At 34.2% G+C, this 20803-nt stretch overlaps 1 protein-coding gene across 3 annotated transcripts in view; it reads right to left on the bottom strand.

The window, feature by feature from the left end:
• Positions 1 to 20803, bottom strand: part of XRCC4 (X-ray repair cross complementing 4) — a 276249-nt gene that overhangs the window by 145639 nt on the left and 109807 nt on the right. For all 3 annotated transcript variants that reach the window (XM_061187973.1, XM_061187976.1, XM_061187975.1), the window contains exon 4: positions 4786 to 4952. In XM_061187973.1, coding sequence (XP_061043956.1) covers positions 4786 to 4952 — 167 coding nt within the window. The remainder of the gene's footprint in view (positions 1 to 4785; positions 4953 to 20803) is intronic.

Raw genomic sequence — 20803 nt, 5'->3', positions numbered from 1 at the left:
ATTTTGTTACAACCAAACCTCTAATCATTAAACTGAATAACACTTCCTAGACAAAGCTGGGGAGTGGGAGTTGGCTAGGAAATAGTATTATTGTGAATAGTTTCAGGATATGAATTTACTCTTGATTATTAATTATTAACAAATTCAGAGAACTCTTTTTATATAATATTCAGTAACTAACAGGTACATACCATCCTCCCATCACATTTGTAATGACATTTCTCCCTTACAGCATTATGATGTTACTATGCCTTCCATATTATTGATACTTGCCTCCTGCCAACCTCCACCTCAAGAACTGAACAGGTATTAGTGAGACATATGGGATTCATTGCTAAGTTTAGCAATACTAAAGGAGAACTTACATACAACCAGATCAGACCACAGCTAGTCCAAGGATCATCTCCAAAGCAAAGCTCAAACCTGATGAAACCATAAATAACATCAAACAGGAAAGGCCTAATGATGTTTTATCCTTTTAACAGTGACTGGGACAACAGAACAATAAAGTTTAATCAGCAGCCTAGGACTGAGGTATCTAGGAACTCGGGACCAAAGGACAGTACTTAAAAAAAAAAAAAAAACTAAAAGAGTAAAAACTAAATATGGAAAACACTGAATATTCAAAATAAAATATTTCTGGATGGGAAAACAAAGAATTTAAGAATAAATGTCAAAAAAACAACAAAGGGGCTTCCCTGGTGGCGCAGTGGTTAAGAATACGCCTGCCAATGCAGGGGACAAGGGTTCAAGACCTGGTCCGGGAAGTTCCCACATGCCACAGAGCAACGAAGCCTGTGCGCCACAACTACTGACCCTGCGCTCTAGAGCCCGCGAGCCACAACTACGGAAGCCCGCGTGCCTAGAGCCTGTGCTCCGCAACAAGAAAAGCCAACACAATGAGAAGCCCACGCACCGCAACGAAGAGTAGCCCCCACTTGCTGCAACTAGAGAAAGCACGCAGGCAGCAAGGAAGACCCAACGCAGCCAAAAATAAATAAATAAAGTAAATAAATAAATTAATTTTAAAAAAAACATTAAAAAAAACAAAAATGAGAGCAGAAACAAGGTAATTTCATGGAGAAATAACATCCAAAATAAAAGAGTAAATGATAACCCCAAATAAAACAATATATATGTAAATGTGAACATGTGGTACTTAGAAACAGTGCAGTAATCCTTGTATTTACAGCTCTGATCAAATTTATATCCAGGTCAGGGTTGTGCAGCAAAAGAAAATCTACATAGAGTTCAGAGGACAAAGAATGCTAAAAAAGAAATGGAAAAGCAAGCAGTGGTAAAGAGATTTAATAAGCCTTTAAGTACCGAAGAAGATGGTAAACAGCTGTTCCTCATCCTTTCTGATGACAGAACAAGAGGAAATGGCCTTCAGTACACCATGAAGGACTCAGATTACCAATAGATGGAAGGAAGAATTTTCTGCCTGTGACTGTTCTTAAACAATGTAATGGGCTACCAACGGGAGTTGAAGATATCTCTTGAGGTCTTTAAAAATTGGACTAAATTCATCTGGCTATAATGTGATCCTAGCTTGAAGGCAGAGAGATGAAGTAGAAGAGCTTTCAAGGTCTCTTCTATTCTAATGATTCCATGAGTGTCAACCCAATTCAAAATGCTGAAAACTGCCTTCAATTATAGGTTTAATAACTATAACTCAGAGTAAAGCTAGAGAGTTTCTAACTTGATGTCTGAGTGCAAACAAAAGACCTATTCAGTAACGTGGAACTTGAGAGTTGTTATTTGAAACTAAATAGGAAAAACCAGTGAAATAAATATAGCTAATGAACTAAGGATTTACATACAATATTTCTAATGTCTTCTCCTTTATCTAAACTATACAGAATTAAATTAATCCAGTAATGTCACTTGTTTAAAATGGAGCTAAGACTGCAATTATTAAATAGCAAATAAAAGAATAACAGCAAATATATATGTTAAAAGTCTACACGTTAAATCTCATTCTTTTTACTCTTACTGTAATTCCTCACTCCTTACTCAAACCTTATTTATTCTCCACTGCCATCCCAAATGGAAATAGCTTTAGATTTGGCTCTGATTATAATAATGATACATATTTAAATACAAAAATATATGCAAAAAATACTCCCAAGAAGTAAAGGAAAATTTAATCCACAATTCCAGACACACACTATTATCATTTAATTTTCTCCTTCTAGATACTCTCTAGCTAAAGACATATTTTACAAAAAAATGAGATACTCTTCATATTTTTGGAAATTCACATTTCACCTCAACACATCATAAACCTTTTCCATGGTATAAGCACACATGTGTATGATTGCTCTTTGCTCATATAATATCCTATTGTGTATTAAATATATTTCAGACCTATCTACCATAGCTTCTAAGGGAATTCTCAGCACCTATTTTGTGCCCCACACCCCCACTCTCCCAGGCACACATAGTCTTGAACAATGATAAGGAAGAAATGATTGGATCACGAATGGACACTGATATAAGACTAATGAGAAGCAGCACAGGAAACTGAACTGTGACCAGGCCTACTGAGATGACCTCGACTCTACTATCTATGTGGTCAGTTACCTAACTCAGTATGTTTGTATCCTATTTCTAATCTCTCTAAAGACTCTTGATCAGTACTACTGCCTTATGGAAGCAGGAGCTGTAAATCCTTTGCTCATTTCCCAGTGTACTAAGGCTCTGGAGACGGAACACTTCAGGAAATACTGCTTGGCCACGACCAAGGTGTATTTACAGCTCTTTAAAATGGCCACTTTCTCTGTGATACGAAAGAAAACCAAATTTGGAAAATAGATAAATCTACTAATCCAACATCTAGAATACAACCAAGAGCCTAGAATTCTCTGGAGTGGATTTTGTTTCCTCTGTTTGAAGGGCCACTCCAAGGGCACACATCTTCAATTCCTGAAGAAGATATGTGATCCAGTATTTACAAAAAAAAAAAGAATAGCTGGAACATAATAAGACTGGTGATAAGCTACATGGCTATGCTTTTGATCAAATAGGTAACTTTTTGCCACAATAACACAAAAGAATTTTCTGGGTAATTCAGAAAGAGCAAATCAAGCATCCGTGGGGCACATATTATATATACCCTCATATGCTGTTTTACAGCACAAGGTATATTTGTCTCCAGTCTCATCTTTGTTCCCTGCTGCTTTCCATCCTATGGCAGTGGTGTTGAATACTGATGAGATAATACCTCTTTCAACCTCTGGCAGACATTTTAAAGCAATTTGCTCAAGTACCAAGTACCCAGTCTGCATTTTTGTGGGCAATTTGTGAATCAAATTTCCAATCATCCTGAGGGTATTTTGAGTTTTTAATAAAATGGCTTATCACGACCAGAGTACGTCTCCTTTCATTTGATTTATTTTGTATATAAAATAGAAAAACACACCCAAACTACTGATATGAGCCCCAAACATGCTTTCTAGAACAAATATTTGATATTAGTTCATAGGAACATGAATTTTAAAGAGAAAGTTAAAGAGAAACGCTAAATTATTTTTCTGTATGGTTTCCTAACATTTATATAATTTTGATTTGGTCTAATTACTTTATATAATTGGAGATAAAAAATTAATTCAGAACTAAAAGAAAACAAGATACTTTATTAATATAATAAATGAGAGCCAAATAGAACCAAGTTTTAGGTGATAGCTGTTAAGTTGATGCCTTGCATTAATTAATAAATATAAGTAAATGTATAGAAACAATTTCCTCTAGTCAACCTCATTTTCACATACATATATTGATGATGATAAAACCCGTCACGTTTTTCATGCACTCCCCCATATACTTACTAATGTCCATAAAGAACAATCTTAGTGAGTGCCCTAAAAAGACCCTAAATTGGATAAATGTTCTTATGTTTTAGAGCAACTGGTTTGAATGAAAGATAAAAAATCTACTTTATATACTGGATGTAATAATAATAATTATTATTTTATATATTCTACATAATTATTTCAAATGTTGCAATGTATATATATACAAATGCATGCATATTATATTTATATATCTTTATAGAGATACAAATATTCACAACATATATTTTATTTCCTTCAAACATCTTTTACATAATAGAATAATACAGGCTACACTCTGGACCAGCCTAGATTATGATATAGTTGAGAAAAATGCATAATTGAGAAGATAGGTCACTTTCTTCTTCATCGTTTAAAAGATAAGGAGCAAAATCAGGAAAATAAAAGCTTTCAAATGCCTTATCCAGTTGTAACAATTACGTCTTTTTAAAATGCTGATAGCATGAATTTTCAATCACTCAGCAAAAATAAGTCTTTATCAGGAACCAAAACACAAACTTCACTTGAAATAGATGCCATTCATAAAAAGATTCCGAATAAGGAATCAACTATGTTTATTTATATTTCATGCCTTTTTTATTCATTATTAATCTTACAATTTGAAGTCAATTAATCCTTATAAATATCAACTTCCTAAACTTTGATTAATATTAATGGGTTCTGATTCTCATTGTCCAATTACTCCTTATTGTTATTAATTTGCTGGTGCCACCAAATATTAAGGACCTAAAAGTGTTAATGTACTCATAAAATGTACAATAATGACCAATAATTTAGTTTAATCACATTAAGTAAAGGTATAATTAATGATAGATTTCATTTTAAATATATGCTAGTCTACATATATTATAAATGTATAAATCATTAACTTATAGCTACAATGATATAAAGAGCTTAGTGTTTTTATGATACAAGCACATTATGCACACACCGTCCTTGGACATCATTCCAGTCTCTCAGAAGCCTTTCATTTTCTTTCTGCAGGTGCTCATTTTTGGCTTGGTTTTCTGCAATGGTGTCCAGGCAATGACAAATAAGTTCTCTAATGACCTCAGATGGGTTTGCAACTTTCTCTAGGTTGAAGGAACCAAGTCTGAACTAGAATGAAAGGAAAACATGATTAGCTTTGGGGGAGAATATCAAGATTGAGTGTCCCAGTTTTAAATACACGTATTTTCTTCTGAGGGGAAAAAAGTGTAAGATTTAAATATAGCGCATTTACCAGATATAAATACAATGAACGAAACTACTGGGCAACTTCCTACTTTCTTACTAAAGCTTATCATATAAATCAACATATAACCTAAGAATAATTCTTTTTAAGTGGTAAGTCTTTCTCCCACCTCCTAGCAGAAAAGAAAACAACATAAATACCATATAAGCATACTACCATCTGTTTGCTACTACCTAATTTAAGTCACTATCCTCAGAATAAGGAAAGAAATTATACATGAAGACTCTTTTTTTTGTTTTTGGCCATGTGGCATGCATGCAGGATCTTAGTTCCCTGACCAGGGATCGAACCCGTGCCCCCTGCAGTGGAAGCGCAGAGTCTTAACCACTGGACCGCCAGGGAAGTCCCTACATGAAGATTCTTAACTCTAGTTTCTGTTAGTACTGATGTTAAAATCAAATAACTGACACAAGCTACTTGTGAAGAAAGAGAAAAATTTTTGTAATATCTAAGAAAAATATAGGGTTTTAAAAAACAGATAAACCTGGTAACAGTCATTACTCCTTTATCAAAAACTAATAATTTATTACTATAAATTATAAATAATAATGTCACATGTCAAACTTGAGTACTTTTGCATAAAGGTAAGACTTATAAAAATATCTTAATTCCTCTATTAGAGGGCACTACAAAATAAAACAGTGTAATACAATTTTATTATAGTTAAGGAATTCTAAAAGGAACACAGGCTTTCCTCATTTGGTAGATAAAGTACTGAAACACAATGATTTACTAATAACTATAATATCCTTACTATTAAAATTAGAATTATTATAACTAAAATAAGCTTTTAAATGACAATTATAATTATATAGCCACCATACCTTATAATTGAAGTATAACTCAAGCATAGCACAAATACAAACTCATCTAATCATCACCAAAATGGAACTATTATTATATCCATTTTATAGATTAGTAAAGTGAGATTCAGAGTAGTTATCTAATATATTGAAGGAATAAAATCAAGATCCTACTATACTATCCTGTTACACTGTTTCCTGACATAAATGAGTATGCTAAACAAACAACAAGTAAGAGGAAGAATTAGGTTCAGAACCTACTCATAATTCTGAAGAGAGATTTTAAAGGCATTAAGTAGGTGGCAAAATTGAGAGTACAAAAGGGTTTTTTTGGTTTTGTGTTGTTTGTCTCCTGGATCAGTAATTTCTATTATAGCATTCACTAATAGGAATATTTCTAAAGTGTCTTGCTTGTAAAGCAGTATTTCTATACATTTGTTACCTACAGATTGAGAAATATTTAACAGTGATTGATAATTCTGAGACAAATCACTGTTAGTCAATTTACAAATAAAACTAAAAGTCACTACAGTAAAAATCCAATGTTTGCAATCTGAGTGGCAATTTATAAAACATTTCAGTTAATTCCTATAATTTAGAATCATTTAGTTGTTTAACCCCACAGAGTAAACTTTTCTGGATGAATTATGTTTACCAATTTAAATTTTCAGATCAAAAACACAGGTAGATGTTTTACTTAATATTTTAGAAACCCTGTGAAAAGACTTAAACACTGACAATTCCTAGGTATTGAAAAACATGTATATATACTTGCTTAAAATGTAAAGGAAAACAAAGGATATTTATATTCTTGTATTATAGGCACATTTTAGAGGACTGAATAGTACGGGTTTAGTCACAAAGAAATTGAGTATGTATTTGTGTGTGTATTTTTTTTTGAAATCCGAGGAGGTCACAATGTCTTCTTAATCCTTTAATTTGTTTTCTCTCACCTCTTTCTCTTTCTTAACAAAAGAATGGGAACCAGATTAAGAAAAATTGTCCTTTATTTCAATATTTCAGTGAGTACATCCAGTTGTATAGATAGATATATAAAACCTAAATTAGAGCTTAATTCTAATTTTAATAGTAAAATTATTATTTTAAAATAGTATAATTATTATTATTAAACCTTTACCCAAAAAAGCCTTGGAAAAATTCTAAGAATTTTGAAATTATTTCAGACTATTTGTCACATCTGATTTATTTCTCTTATACTTAGAATCAAATGGCCAAAAACATTTGCATATAAGTGCATATAATGAGTCCATTTAACAAGTATATAAGTTTAAATAGGAAAGTTTTATCTATGTAAGGAATATATAAATTGAAAGTAAATTTGAGCACTAACCTTTTAAAGCTTCTCTTATGCACACAAACATACAAAAAATAAAGATTAGCTGTAGAATATTACTTTTTTGAGTCGATACAGAACAGAAGAAAAATTAAGATTATTTTATTTTTAGACAATAGATTACATTATCAGTAAAACATAAACCCACACCATGATTTTGTATTCTCGCATAATCACAATTGTCAGGAAGCTTTGACTAAGATGGACATTTTTAGAAAGGAAAGAGGTTTTCATCACTTGGAAGTTTCAACAACGTCAAATGGATAATGATCCATTATCCATTTCAAAGTGTGATATTCAGGATCACACGCTGATCCTGAATACAGTAATCAGTAAAATACAAATGCACAGATAAACACAAGTCTAGGCCCCTAACCTTCTATTTTAGATGGCAAAAGAAAAAGGGAACAATTTTAAATCACTAATAACAAGAAACTTCTTTCAAAATATCATTCAAATCCTTATATCCAAAATTCCAAAAAAGAATTCTTAAATTTCTTCTTGGCTATTCGGTATAGAATAAACTTAAAATGTCATTTCTTCTTAAGAGTAGGCAAGTATTTTTCAGTTTCTATTTTTTCTAATTATATTCACTAGTTTTGGGTTCTTTAACAGGCGTGAACATCTGTTATTCCAAACAATAAAAATAATCAAGAAGTATTTAAAACTCAATCCAAGAAAACTATTTTACTTGAAATATTCTGCTTATTTTGTAGAAAAGTTCTGGAATGTATGAGAGAGTGAGTCTGCTGGACCATCCTGTCTGTATACACATGGTTCAGAGCCAAGGCAGGAAGCACCCTTCCACTCTCACTACCTCTGTTCCAGCCTGTCTACCTCATAGATGCAAGGGACCCCACGCCCATGTGAACTGGACTTACAGAAGGGCCTCAAATCAGGCCTAATGAATTGAGAAGCATAAAATATTTCTGTGCTCTAACTCTATATTCAGCCCATCTTTATACCATCCCTCAAATGAAGTGGCAACTTTAGAAAAGTATTGTTTTTAAAACTAGCAAATTCCAACAAAAGTTACACTGTATGTTTTTGTCAATTTAAAAATCTTTTACTTTAGTTTTTTGTTGGACATGTAAGGCTATTAACACAGATGTTCTTTATTAGTTCTGTAATTTCAAAATAATCTGCAATATGAAATCAGGACTTCAAATGGTACACCAGAGTCAGAAACCACAAATTAAAGACATTTTGAAAGTATATCTCTTCTTTAGAGGCATGGGCAAAAATAAATTTCTTTTTGTAGTTAGTTCTCAAGATCTTATGGAGAATTCAGTGTACACAGACCTATACTAAGCATCTCATTCAGTCTATAATCTAAGATTTTAAGCTATGTTTTTATTTTTCCATGTAAAAAAAACTTGAAAACAATTAACTTCTTAAATACTGGTAATCATAGTAGGTTGCACTAGTTGACTCTAAACTGTCATTATTTTAGCTAGCAAAACAGATAGCATCTTTGATCTGATCTGCATTAAAAATTCTCAATTTCAGAAAACTTATCCATTTTCTTTAGCCAGGCTTTTATTCTGGATATCTGTCTATCTGTCAATTCTTTAAATCCAAGATTAAATGCCACACCCCCTTACCCATCACTTCAGAGTCCAGATCAAATTCTCTTTAACTACTTTAGCCTACATTGGCTTCTCTGTTCTTGATACTTCAGAGTTTGTCTCACACAATTTTTCACCCAGTTTCATCCTCCCTATATTTTTCTCTTGTTGTTTCAGAAATGCAGTCTTTACCTTTAAATTTCTAGCTCTTTGAGATCAGAGACCCTATCTTATGTCTTCCTTAGCCTCCACAGTGTCTTATACAGTTCTAGACATATATTAAGTGCTCAATAAAAACTTGAATTTTTTTTAAATTGCAATGATCCTTATTAATAAGAAAATACAATTATAATGTGGCAGGTAAAGGAAATAATTGGGACAGTGATCCTCTGAATACAAATTAAGAAATATTTTAATCTGTTTAAGGATGTAACAGTTTTATTTTATTGAATAGTATAATTTCAACAAAAAGGGCATGGTTAAAATATTGCATAAATGCTCTCGATACTGTGATAATACATAAGTTTAATAAAACCTAAAAAGATACTTTTTTTTTTAAAGAGTGTATAGATATAAAGTTATATGTGTACTCAGTTATCAGGTTCTTTGGAGTGGCCAAACAGATAAAAGAGAATATATAGTATTGGTAAAATACACTAAATAAACACTAATTCCAGGGGAATTGTTTATGGTCATTCCAAATGTTTCTGGGGATAGGAGGATTATCAAGGTGTGAGTTGATACTCTGCTTAGAATATATCAACTAAAGAGGCTGAATTTTGATACGTTATCAAAGTAGTCTAAATAACCTTACAAAATTTATCTTTGTTACTGTCCTGGGAACCAAGATGTAAAGCTAAAGGAAAAGGAGGAATAAAGATATCTTGATGTGATTCCTAGGCAATAATGGTCAGATAGAAACTCCTTTTTTTTCAGTATGGGTTTTAAATTTATTAGTATCAAAAAAAAAGTTTAGCTGTGTCTAGATATGTGTACACTAAAAAAGTAAAGCCTATTCGTTATAGTTTGTAATACAGGATATTTTGTCTATTGTAGACAAATACATAGTTGTAAATATACCATTGTTGTAATACATAGCTGTAAAATTCTAGCAATAAAGGAAATCAATCGTTATGTAGTAAAAAAGAAACTAAACTGTATTACTTTGGCCTAGTTATGTTAATCATCAACTGTAAGTATTCCGAATCAACTATTTTTTACTAAGATCTTAGTATCATGAACTCTTTGGTTTTGTGACCTGCTGAAATGTTATTTTAGATTTAAATAAAAAATATTACAAATGAATCTTCTAAAACAGTGACATACCTAGGTTGACAACTGGTCACATTTAACTTCCAAGGTAGCTAGAACTAAGAAAAGAATACTGATAAGGACTCTCTAAACAGATAAGAGAGCTTTATTGTGAGACTATTAATCTCACCTTTCCAACTATTTTCTTGACCAAATTTCTTAAAGCTTATTTAAAAATGTTTAAATATCTCAAGATGATTATATGATCAAACAAGGCTCTGCATATGCAGAGTTGTAGATCTGTAGATCCTATAGGTTCTTACAATCAAAATGCAATCATCTAAAAGTGAAAATACACTGAGCTCTAATTATAGGGCTACAAATTATTAGATTTTAAGGCCATGCTATATGCTTTAATATATTAAGTACCATCTAAGAATTATTTGGTATTCATAATTGCAAAATTCATTGGTGGGAGTCAGAGAATCCTTGAGAATGAAAAGCCCAAAGGTCCATGTGATAAGAGTATCTCAGAAGTTACTTTTACTTTGAATGACTGTAAATGTTCATTCCATTATGTCTTGAAATAGAGATGATGAGCCTTTTGGTTCATGGAAAATATAGTAAAAACTAGAAGACTTATCTGGTCTAATTAGGAGTTACAATTAACAATGAAAATTTTTAATATACATGAATCTAGAATCAACTAAAAGGCTTTTCCCATAGTTAACTGGATTGGGGGTAGTGGGGTAGGTAGAAGGCAGGGGTTGCCTATTATTTGCCTGTTACTTTAATTTTGATATTAGGTTCTGATAAAGAAATATTGCCTTGGATTTCCTGACACTCTACTAGATCTCATAATACTCATCTAATCATATCTTCATAGTATGCTTCTCTGTCTTCCACTTAGAGCCTAAACGGTAATATTTCTTGGAATGGTCCCTTGACCTACTTCTTTTTTTTCTCTATAGAGTTTTCGGGTTATCCACAATCACAGCTTCCATTATTACAGATAAGCTGAAAACTGCCAAACGTGTATCTACAGGTGGTACCTCTCCTAAAGTCCAGACTTCTATAAACATTTAACTCATTTTTGGAGTGATGTCACCAGTATGTCCTATACAGACCTGAAACTTCAAATGCTAAGACAGAATTCATTGTCCATCCCTCTCACTACTAAACTAACTCCTCCCTGTACTTTCCATTAGACATTTATTCAGTTACACTTGGGTAGTCTAGTGGGTGAGCATGGACAATTATCATAGCATTACAATATTAACTTTTTTTTTCTCGTACTAGTCTGAAAGCTGCAAAGGGATAGGGGCTACATCTTACTCAAATTAGTATCCCCATTCTTACATGGTTAAACATAGAATGTATTCATTCATTCATTTATCAGACTTTCTGAGTATGTACTATATGTTAAGCATTGGAGATACTGTTGTGAACAAGAAAAACAATGTGTCCACTCTCTTGGACCTTATATCTTAGTAGAGGAAGTTGATGATGCCAAATGATCAAATAATAATTTCACACAGTTGTAGATTCAATGAAGAAAATAAAATGAGTCATAAGATAGCTACTAGAGGGCAGAGTATGCTTAGATATAGTGGTCAGGGAACAAGTCCTTGCAAAAACTGAGGTAGAGAACAGAGATGAGATGGGAAAGGTAGACAGGAGAGTAGATCATATAGGATTTTGTAGGCCACAGTAAAAAGTTCAGAACTTATTCTAACAAAAAGCCATCAGAAGATTACAGGCAGGAAAACAAGTGCTTACAGAGTACTCAGCATTTCCTCTTAGATTACCCCAATTATCCCAACCTCCTGGTACTCAGGCCCCGTGTAATCCCCTCTCCCTGAGAGTGGGCAGGTCTCTGACTTGCTTCTAACCAAGAGAATATGGCAAAAGTGACACATATCAGAATTTCAGACAAACTAAAAACAAACAAAGAAGCATAAAAAATATACTAGGAATTTGGTTTGGAATTACACTTATTTTCAAGTTATTTTATAAGGAATTAACTTATTTCCAACATGAATTACAGTGTAATTTCTCCATTCAGGACCACTGCATTTCTTTATCTAATCAAGAGTTATTTTTATATCCTTTGGTTAAGTTTCTCATTGTTAATTTTTTGTTTGTTTCTGTTTTCATTTTTAAAAATTTTTTATTGAAGTATAGTTGATTTACAATGTCATATTAGTTTCAGATGTATAACATAGTGATTTGATATTTTTACAGATTATACTCCACTTAAAGTTATTATAAAATATTGACTGTACTCCCTGTGCTGTACACTATATCCTTGTATATTATTTATTTTATACCTAGTAGTTTGTATCTCTTAAACCCCTTCTCCTATCTTGCTCCTTCCCTCAATCCCTCTCCCCACTGGCAACCACTGGTTTGTTACCTGTATCTGTGAGTCTGTTTCTGTTTTGTTACGTTCATTCATCTGTTTTATTTCTTAAATTCCATATTTAAGTGAACATATATAGTATTTGTTTTTCTCTGTCTGATTTACTTCACTCAGCATAACATCCTCCAAGTCCATCCATGCTGTTGCAAATGGCAAAAATTCACTCTTTTTATGGCTGAGTAATATTCCTGTGTGTGTGTGTGTGTGTGTGTGTGTGTGTGTGTGTATACCATATCTCCTTTACCCATTCATCTCTTGATGGAAACTTAAATTGCTTCCATATCCTGGTTATTGTAAATAATGCTGCTGTGAACACTGGGGTGCATATATCTTTTCAAATTAGTGTTTTCGTTTTCTTTGGATATACACCCAAGAGTAGAATTGCTGAATCAGATGGTAGGTCCATTTTTAGTTTATGGAGGAACATATATACTCTTATATCCATAGTGGCTGTACCAATTGCTTATTTTTTAATCAAACTCCCTACACTGTAGCTGATAAGACTCCCAAATGATGTGTAGGTAGAAATATGAATGTAACTGCCTACTTAGTAGTCTTATTTTTTGTTATTTTGAATTCCTTGGTCATATCAAAAGGATTATATGGTATTTGGGAAAGTTAGCAATCTCTATTTTAGAATCCCAATACTGACATTTATTTGAAGTGGGGTCGTGAACAAGCAATTATAACCACTGTATTCAAAATAATGACTTATCCTATAAGACATTCATGAACACAACCTAAGGGCTGGGCATGAAGGATTTTACAAATAAGCCACAACAGAAATAATACCAAACGGCACAAAAAAACTCCACTCTCTTGAGTCAGTTTGAATTTGATATGCCTTATTAAAATGGTTGATTACTTTAACACAGTAGCATTCCAGAGTGGCTATGACAGAGAAAAATCTCACTGGGGCTGGGCTCACTGTGTGCTGTTGCTTAGCTCCTAAGGCCTCATAGAAACAATAAGCAAGCCAACACTGGGGGAAAAAAAAAAAACTTACAATATGATAAAATACCTACTATGAGATACTTAGGAAATATATCTTAATAGGACATAGTACAAAATATCATGGACTATTTATTTCTGAATTTAAAACAGTTTACACTGTTTAGTAACAACTGCTTAGGTCTCTCTAACATTCTCTAGGAAAATTAAATGAAAACAATAGAATCTTACATTTTTTTCTGATTATGAATCCTGGACTTTCATCAGTTAAAAATTACAGAAACTTAAAACCAACCTCCACTCTCCCACTCCCAAAGCACTGAACTATATATATTTGATGAAACAGCTTGACTGGTTAAAAGGCATTATATTGACATTAGAAATTTTTGGAAACAAAGAAAATCATAAACACTTATTGTGTTAACTATAACTGCATTTCCTTAAAATCAGTTATCATAAACTAGTAAACTCAAAAGGGGTGATCTTTAAAAAGCCATAGAAGTACCAAGTATTTTAAAATCCTAGTTTAAATGAAATGATAAAATATAGGAATCCAGAAAAAATATGTCCATTTTTTGTTCGGTATATGAATTTCTTTCAAAAAAAATTTCACAAAGCTTAATAACTGTCTTTTTGATCTATGGATTAAAAAATTCCATCTTGGCAGAGTCAAGATGGCGTACTAGGAGGACACGGAATTCACGCCTCCTCACAACTAGGGCACCTACCAGGCACCGGGAGGGAGGGAGGGAGGGGAGGGGGAGCAAAAGTAAAGGCTAGACCCCCAGGACCGGCACACCTGAGGGGCGGCTGGGGAAGGGAAGGAGTTCCTACACCCAGCGGGACCCACTCACGGTTAGGGGTCCAGCGGCAATGGGGAGACCCTGGGGGAGATGGTGGGGGAGGGGAGCAAAGGAACGGAAGGGAATGGGGCCTCTGCTTTCCCTGTCGACTTAGGCAACAGGAAGCCTGTTAGGCTCCCGGGCCTAATCCTCTGCCCTCGGAGTCTCCCTCCTGCCACACAGAGCCCAAGCCCCGCCCCTACACCCCCACACCCAGGGCCCTACCACTGCCCTCGGAGACCCTCTCCAACGCTGGGCCTAAACCCCACCCACACACCCCCACCCAGGGCCCTACCTCCAAACTCCAGAACTCTGAACTCCACACTCCAAAGGCCCGCCTTTCAACATGCTACCTCTCCCCTTCTGTGTAGGTCCTAAGCAGAGACCCCGCCCCACGCTCAACCATCACCCCTCCACCCGCCTAGGTCCCTTGCCACCCAAAACCCTGCCCCTGCCTAAGTTCCACCCCCTGCCTAAACTCTGCCCCCATAGCCAAGGCTTTTTTTTTTTTTTTCCTTTTTTCCTCTTTTAGATTGGGGTTGTTTTACCTTATTGATTCATTGTTGTTGATTCTTTTATATTTTTATTTTTCCTAATAAATCTTTCATTTTTCTAATTTTATTTTATTTTTATACTTTGTTAGTGATCTCTCCTTCTAGCTTGTTCCCCACCCCACCCCCTTTATTTTTCTTTTTCCTGTTGTGGTTTTATTTTACCTTGTTGCAACTGTTTCAATTATAGTTTTATTTTTCTAAATTATTTTTTATCTTTCTAATTTTATTTTGTTTTTTATTCTTTGATATTGTACTGCTCCTGTTTTTTTTTTTTTCTTTTTTTTTTTTTTTTATGGTGCCATGAAGCTTGCGGGATCTTGGTTCCCAGGCCGTAGGTCAGGCCCAAGCTCCTGTGGTGGGAGCTCGAGTCCAAACTGCTGGACTGAGAACCTCAGACCCCAGGGAATATCAATCGGAGTGAGGACTCCCAGAGGCCCTCATCTCAGCACCAAGACCCAGCTCTATCCAACTGCCTGCAAACTCCACTGCCGGATGTCTCAGGCCAAACAACCAGTAAGACAGGAATACAGCACCACCCATAAAAAAAAAAAAAAAAAAAATTCCAAAATCTCAGAAACAGAATGTAGAAAATACAAGAAACTTTTAAGAAGGATCTAGTAGAACTAAAAAGCAAACAAGCAGTGATGAACAACACAATTACTGAAATTAAAAATACTCTAGACGGAATCAATAACAGAATAACGGAGCCAGAAGAACAGATAAGTGACCTGGAAGATAAAATGGTGGAAATAACTGCCAGAGAGCAGAATAAAGAAAAAAGAATGAAAAGAATTGAGGTCAGTCTCAGAGACCTCTGAGACAACAATAAATGCACCAACATTCGAATTATAGGGGTTCCAGAACAAGAAGAGAAAAAGAAAGGGTCTGAGAAAATACTTGAAGAGATTATAGTCGAAAACTCCCCTAATGTGGGAAAGGAAAGAGTCAATCAAGTCCAGGAAGCACAGAGAACACCATACTGGATAAACCCAAAGAGAAACACGCCAAGACACATATCAATCAAACTAACAAAAATTAAATACAAAGGAAAAATATTAAAAGCAGTAAGGGAAAAGCAACAAATAACATACAAGGGAATCCCCATAAGGTTAACAGCTGATCTGTCAGCAGAAACTCTGCAAGCCAGAAGAAAGTGGCAGGACATATTTAAAGTGATGAAAGGGATAAACCTACAACCACGATTACTCTACCCAGCAAGCATCTCATTCAGATTTGACAGAGAAATTAAAACCTTTACAGATAAGCAAAAACTAAGAGAATTCAGCATCACAAAACCAGCTTTACAGCAAATGTTAAAGGAACTTCTCTAGGCAAGAAACACAAGAGAAGGAAAAGACATACAAAAACAAACCCAAAACAATTAAGAAAATGGTAATAGGAACATACCTATTGATAATTACCTTAAATGTAAATGGATTAAATGTTCCAACCAAAAGACATAGACTGAACGAATGGATACAGAAACAAGACCCGTACATATGCTGTCTACAAGAGACGCACTTCAGGCCTAGGGACACATACAGACTGAAAGTGAGGAGATGGAAAAAGATATTCCATGCAAATGGAAATCAAAAGAAAGCTGGAGTAGCAATTCTCATATCAGACAAAATAGACTTTAAAATAAAGACTATTACAAGAGAAAAAGGACTCTATATAATGATCAAGGGATCAATCCAAGAAGATATAACAACTGTAGATATTTATGCACCCAACATAGGAGCACCTTAATACATAAGGCAAATGCTAACAGCCATAAATGGGGAAATTGACAGTAACACCATCATAGTAGGGGACTTTAACACCCCACTTTCACCAATGGATGGATCATCCAAAATGAAAATAAATAAGGAAACACAATCTTTAAATGACAGACTAAACAAGACAGACTTAATATTTATAGGACATTCCATCCCAAAACAACAGAATACACTTTTTTCTCAACTGCTCGTGGAACATTCTCCAGGATAGACCATATCTTGGGTCACAAATCAAGCCTTGGTAAATTTAAGAAAATTGAAATCATATCAAGTATCTTTTCTGATCACAATGGTATAAGACTAGATATCAATTACAGGAAAAAAAATCTGTAAAAAATACAAACAAATGGAGGCTAAACAATACGTTACTAAATAACCAAGAGATCACTGAAGAAATCAAAGAGGAAATCAAAAAATTCCTAGAAAAAAATGACAATGAAAACAAGACGACCCAAAACCTATGGGATGCTGCAAAAGCAGTTCTAACAGGGAAGTTTATAGCAGTACAATCTTCCCTCAATAAAGAAGAAAAATCCCAAATAAACAACCTAACTTTACACATAAAGCAATTAGAGAAAGAAGAACAAAAAAAACCCCCAAAGTTAGCAGAAAGAAAGAAATCATAAAGATCAGATCAGAAATAAATTAAAAAGAAAGGAAGGAAACAGTAGAAAAGATCAATAAAACTAAAAGCTAGTTCTTTGAGAAGATAAACAAAATTGATAAACCATTAGCCAGACTCATCAAGGAAAAAAAGGGAGAAGACTCAAATCAACAGAATTAGAAATGAAAAAGGAGAAGTAACAACTGACAATGCAGAAACACAAAGGATCATGAGAGATTACTACAAACAACTATATGCCAATAAAATGGACAACCTGGAAGAAATGGACAAATTCTAAGAAAAGCACAACCTTCCAAGACTGAACCAGGAAGAAATAGAAAATATAAACAGACCAATCACCAGCACTGAAATTGAAACTGTGATTAAAAATCTTCCAACAAACAAAAGCCCAGGACCAGATGGCTTCACAGGCGAATTCTATCAAACATTTAGAGAAGAGCTAACACCTATCCTTCTCAAACTCTTCCAAAATATTGCAGAGGGAGGAACACTCCCCAACTCATTCTACGAGGCCACCATCACCCTGATACCAAAACCAGAGAAAGATGTCACAAAGAAAGAAAACTACAGGCCAATATCACTGATGAACATAGATGCAAAAATCCTCAACAAAATACTAGCAAACAGAATCCAACAGCACATTAAAAGGATCATACACCATGATCAAGTGGGGTTTATCCCAGGAATGCAAGGATCCTTCAATATATGCAAATCAATCAATGTGATATACCATATTAACAAACTGAAAGATAAAAACCATATGATCATCTCAATAGATGCAGAAAAAACTTCTGACAAAATTCAACACCCATTTATAATAAAAACCCACCAGAAAGTAGGCATAGAGGGAACTTACCTCAACATAATAAAGGCCATATATGACAAACCCACAGCTAACATCATCCTCAATGGTGAAAAACTGAAACCGTTTCTGCTAAGATCAGGAACAAGACAAGGTTGCCCACTCTCACCACTATTATTCAACATAGTTTTGGAGGTTAAGCCACAGCAATCAGAGAGGAAAAGAAATAAAAGGAATCCAAATTGGAAAAGAAGAAGTAAAACTGTCACTGTTTGCAGATGACATGATACTATACATTGAGAACCCTAAAGATGCTACCAGAAAACTACTAGAGCTCATCAATGAATTTGGTACAGTAGCAGGATACAAAGTTAATGCACAGAAATCTCTTGCATTCCTATACACTAATGATGAAAAATCTGAAAGAGAAATTAAGGAAACACTCCCATTTACCATTGCAGCAAAAAGAATAAAATACCTAGGAATAAACCTACCTAAGGAAACAAAAGACTTGTCCTCAGAAAACTATAAGACACTGATGAAAGAAATGAAAGATGATAAACAGATGGAGAGATATACTATGTTCCTGGATAGGAAGAATCAACATTGTGAAAATGACTATACTACCCAAAGCAATCTACAGATTCAATGCAATCCCTATCAAATTACCAATGGCATTTTTCACAGAACTAGAACGAAAAATTACACAATTTGTATCGAAACACAAAAGACCCTGAATAGCCAAAACAATCTTGAGAAAGAAAAATGGAGCTGGAGGAATCAGGCTTCTGGACTTCAGATTATACTACAAAGCTACAGTAATCAAGACAGTATGGTGCTGGCACAAAAACAGAAATATAGATCAATGGAACAGGATAGAAAGCCCAGAGATAAACCCATGCACCTCTGGTCACCTTATCTTTGATAAAGGAGGCAAGCATATACAATGGACAACACACAGCCTCTTCAATAAGTGGTGCTGGGAAAACTGGACAGCTACATGTAAAAGAATGAAACTAGAACACTCCCTAACATCATACACAAAAATAATTTCAAAATGGATTAAAGACCTAAATGTAAGGCCAGACACAATAAAACTCTTAGAGGAAAACACAGGCAGAACACTCTATGACATAAATCACAGCAAGATCCTTTTTGACCCACCTCCTAGAGAAATGGTAATAAAAACAAAAACAAACAAATGGGACCTAATGAAACTTCAAAGCATTTCCACAGCAAAGGAAACCATAAACAAGACAAAAAGACAACCTTCAGAATGGGAGAAAATATTTGCAAACTAAGCAACCAACAGAGGATTAATCTCCAAAATATACTAGCAGCTCATGCAGCTTAATATCAAAAAAAAAAAAACAGCAATGCAATCCAAAAATGGGCAGAAGACCTAAATAGACATTTCTCCAAAGAAGATATACAGATTGCCAACAAACACACGAAAAGATGCTCAACATCACCAGTTATTAGAGAAATGCAAATCAAAACTACAATGAGGTATCACCTCAAACTGGTCAGAATGGCCATCATCAAAAAATAAACAAGTAAATGCTGGCGAGGGTGTGGAGGAAAGGGAACCCTCTTGCACTGTTGGTGGGAATGTAAATTGGTACAGCCACTATGGAAAACAGTATGGAGGTTCCTTAAAAAACTAAAAATAGAACTACCATATGACCCCACAATCCCACTACTGGGCATATACCCTGAGAAAACCGTAATTCAAAAAGAGTCATGTACCAAAATGTTCACTGCAGCACTATTTACAATAGCCAGGACGTGGAAGCAACCTAAGTGTCCATCGACAGTTGAATGGATAAAGAAGATGTGGCATACATATACGATGGAATATTACTCAGCCATAAAAAGAAACAAAATTGAGTTATTTGTAGTGAGGTGGATGGACCTAGAGTCTGTCATACAGAGTGAAATAAGTCAGAAAGAGAAAAACAAATACCATATGCTAACACATATATATAGAAGCTAAAAAAAAAAAAAAAAGATTCTGATGAACCTAGGGGCAGGACAGGAATAAAGATGCAGACATAGATAATGGAGTTGAGGACACGGGGAGGGGGAAGGGTAAGCTGTGACGAAGTGAGAGCGTAGCACTGACATATATGCACTACCAAATGTAAAACAGATAGCTAGTGGGAAGCAGCTGCATGGCACTGGGAGATCAGCTCGGTGCTTTGCAACCACCTAGAGTGGTGGGATAAGGAGGGTGGGAGGGAGATGCAAGAGGGAGGGGATATGGGGATATATGTCTGCATATAGCTGATTCATTTTGTTATACAGCAGAAACTAACACAGCACTGTAAAGCAATTATACTCCAATAAAGATGTTAAAAAAATAATAATAATAATAAAAAAATTCTTCTGTCAGAATTTTCATCCAAATATATTTACTAAGAATCCTAACAAGCATACTTATTATAATTTAATGGCAGATCTCTAAAAACCAAATTCCAATCTAAAATATTTATATAGAAAACTAGTAATATTTACTTTGATTTATTTCTTTATTGACCTAGAGACAAGATAAAAAGAAATTATTGGTCTAAAAAACATTTAAAATTTTTCAAGGTAGTTTTTTTTAGGTGATAATTACCTAATAGGAAAACTGCCTGTAAAGTATAAAAATTAACAACTATTTTTAATGAGATTGAGAAGAATTGGAGAGTATAATGGATGGTAACCATGCATTTAATTGAATTTTCTCACAAAGAAAAATGTAATTAAAAGTTAACATTGAG

This window comes from Eubalaena glacialis, chromosome 4 (assembly GCF_028564815.1).
Source record: "Eubalaena glacialis isolate mEubGla1 chromosome 4, mEubGla1.1.hap2.+ XY, whole genome shotgun sequence".
NCBI classification, from domain to species: Eukaryota; Metazoa; Chordata; class Mammalia; order Artiodactyla; family Balaenidae; genus Eubalaena; species Eubalaena glacialis.
Note: the sequence above shows the minus strand (reverse complement) of the source record. Positions and strands in the feature narration are given on the sequence as shown.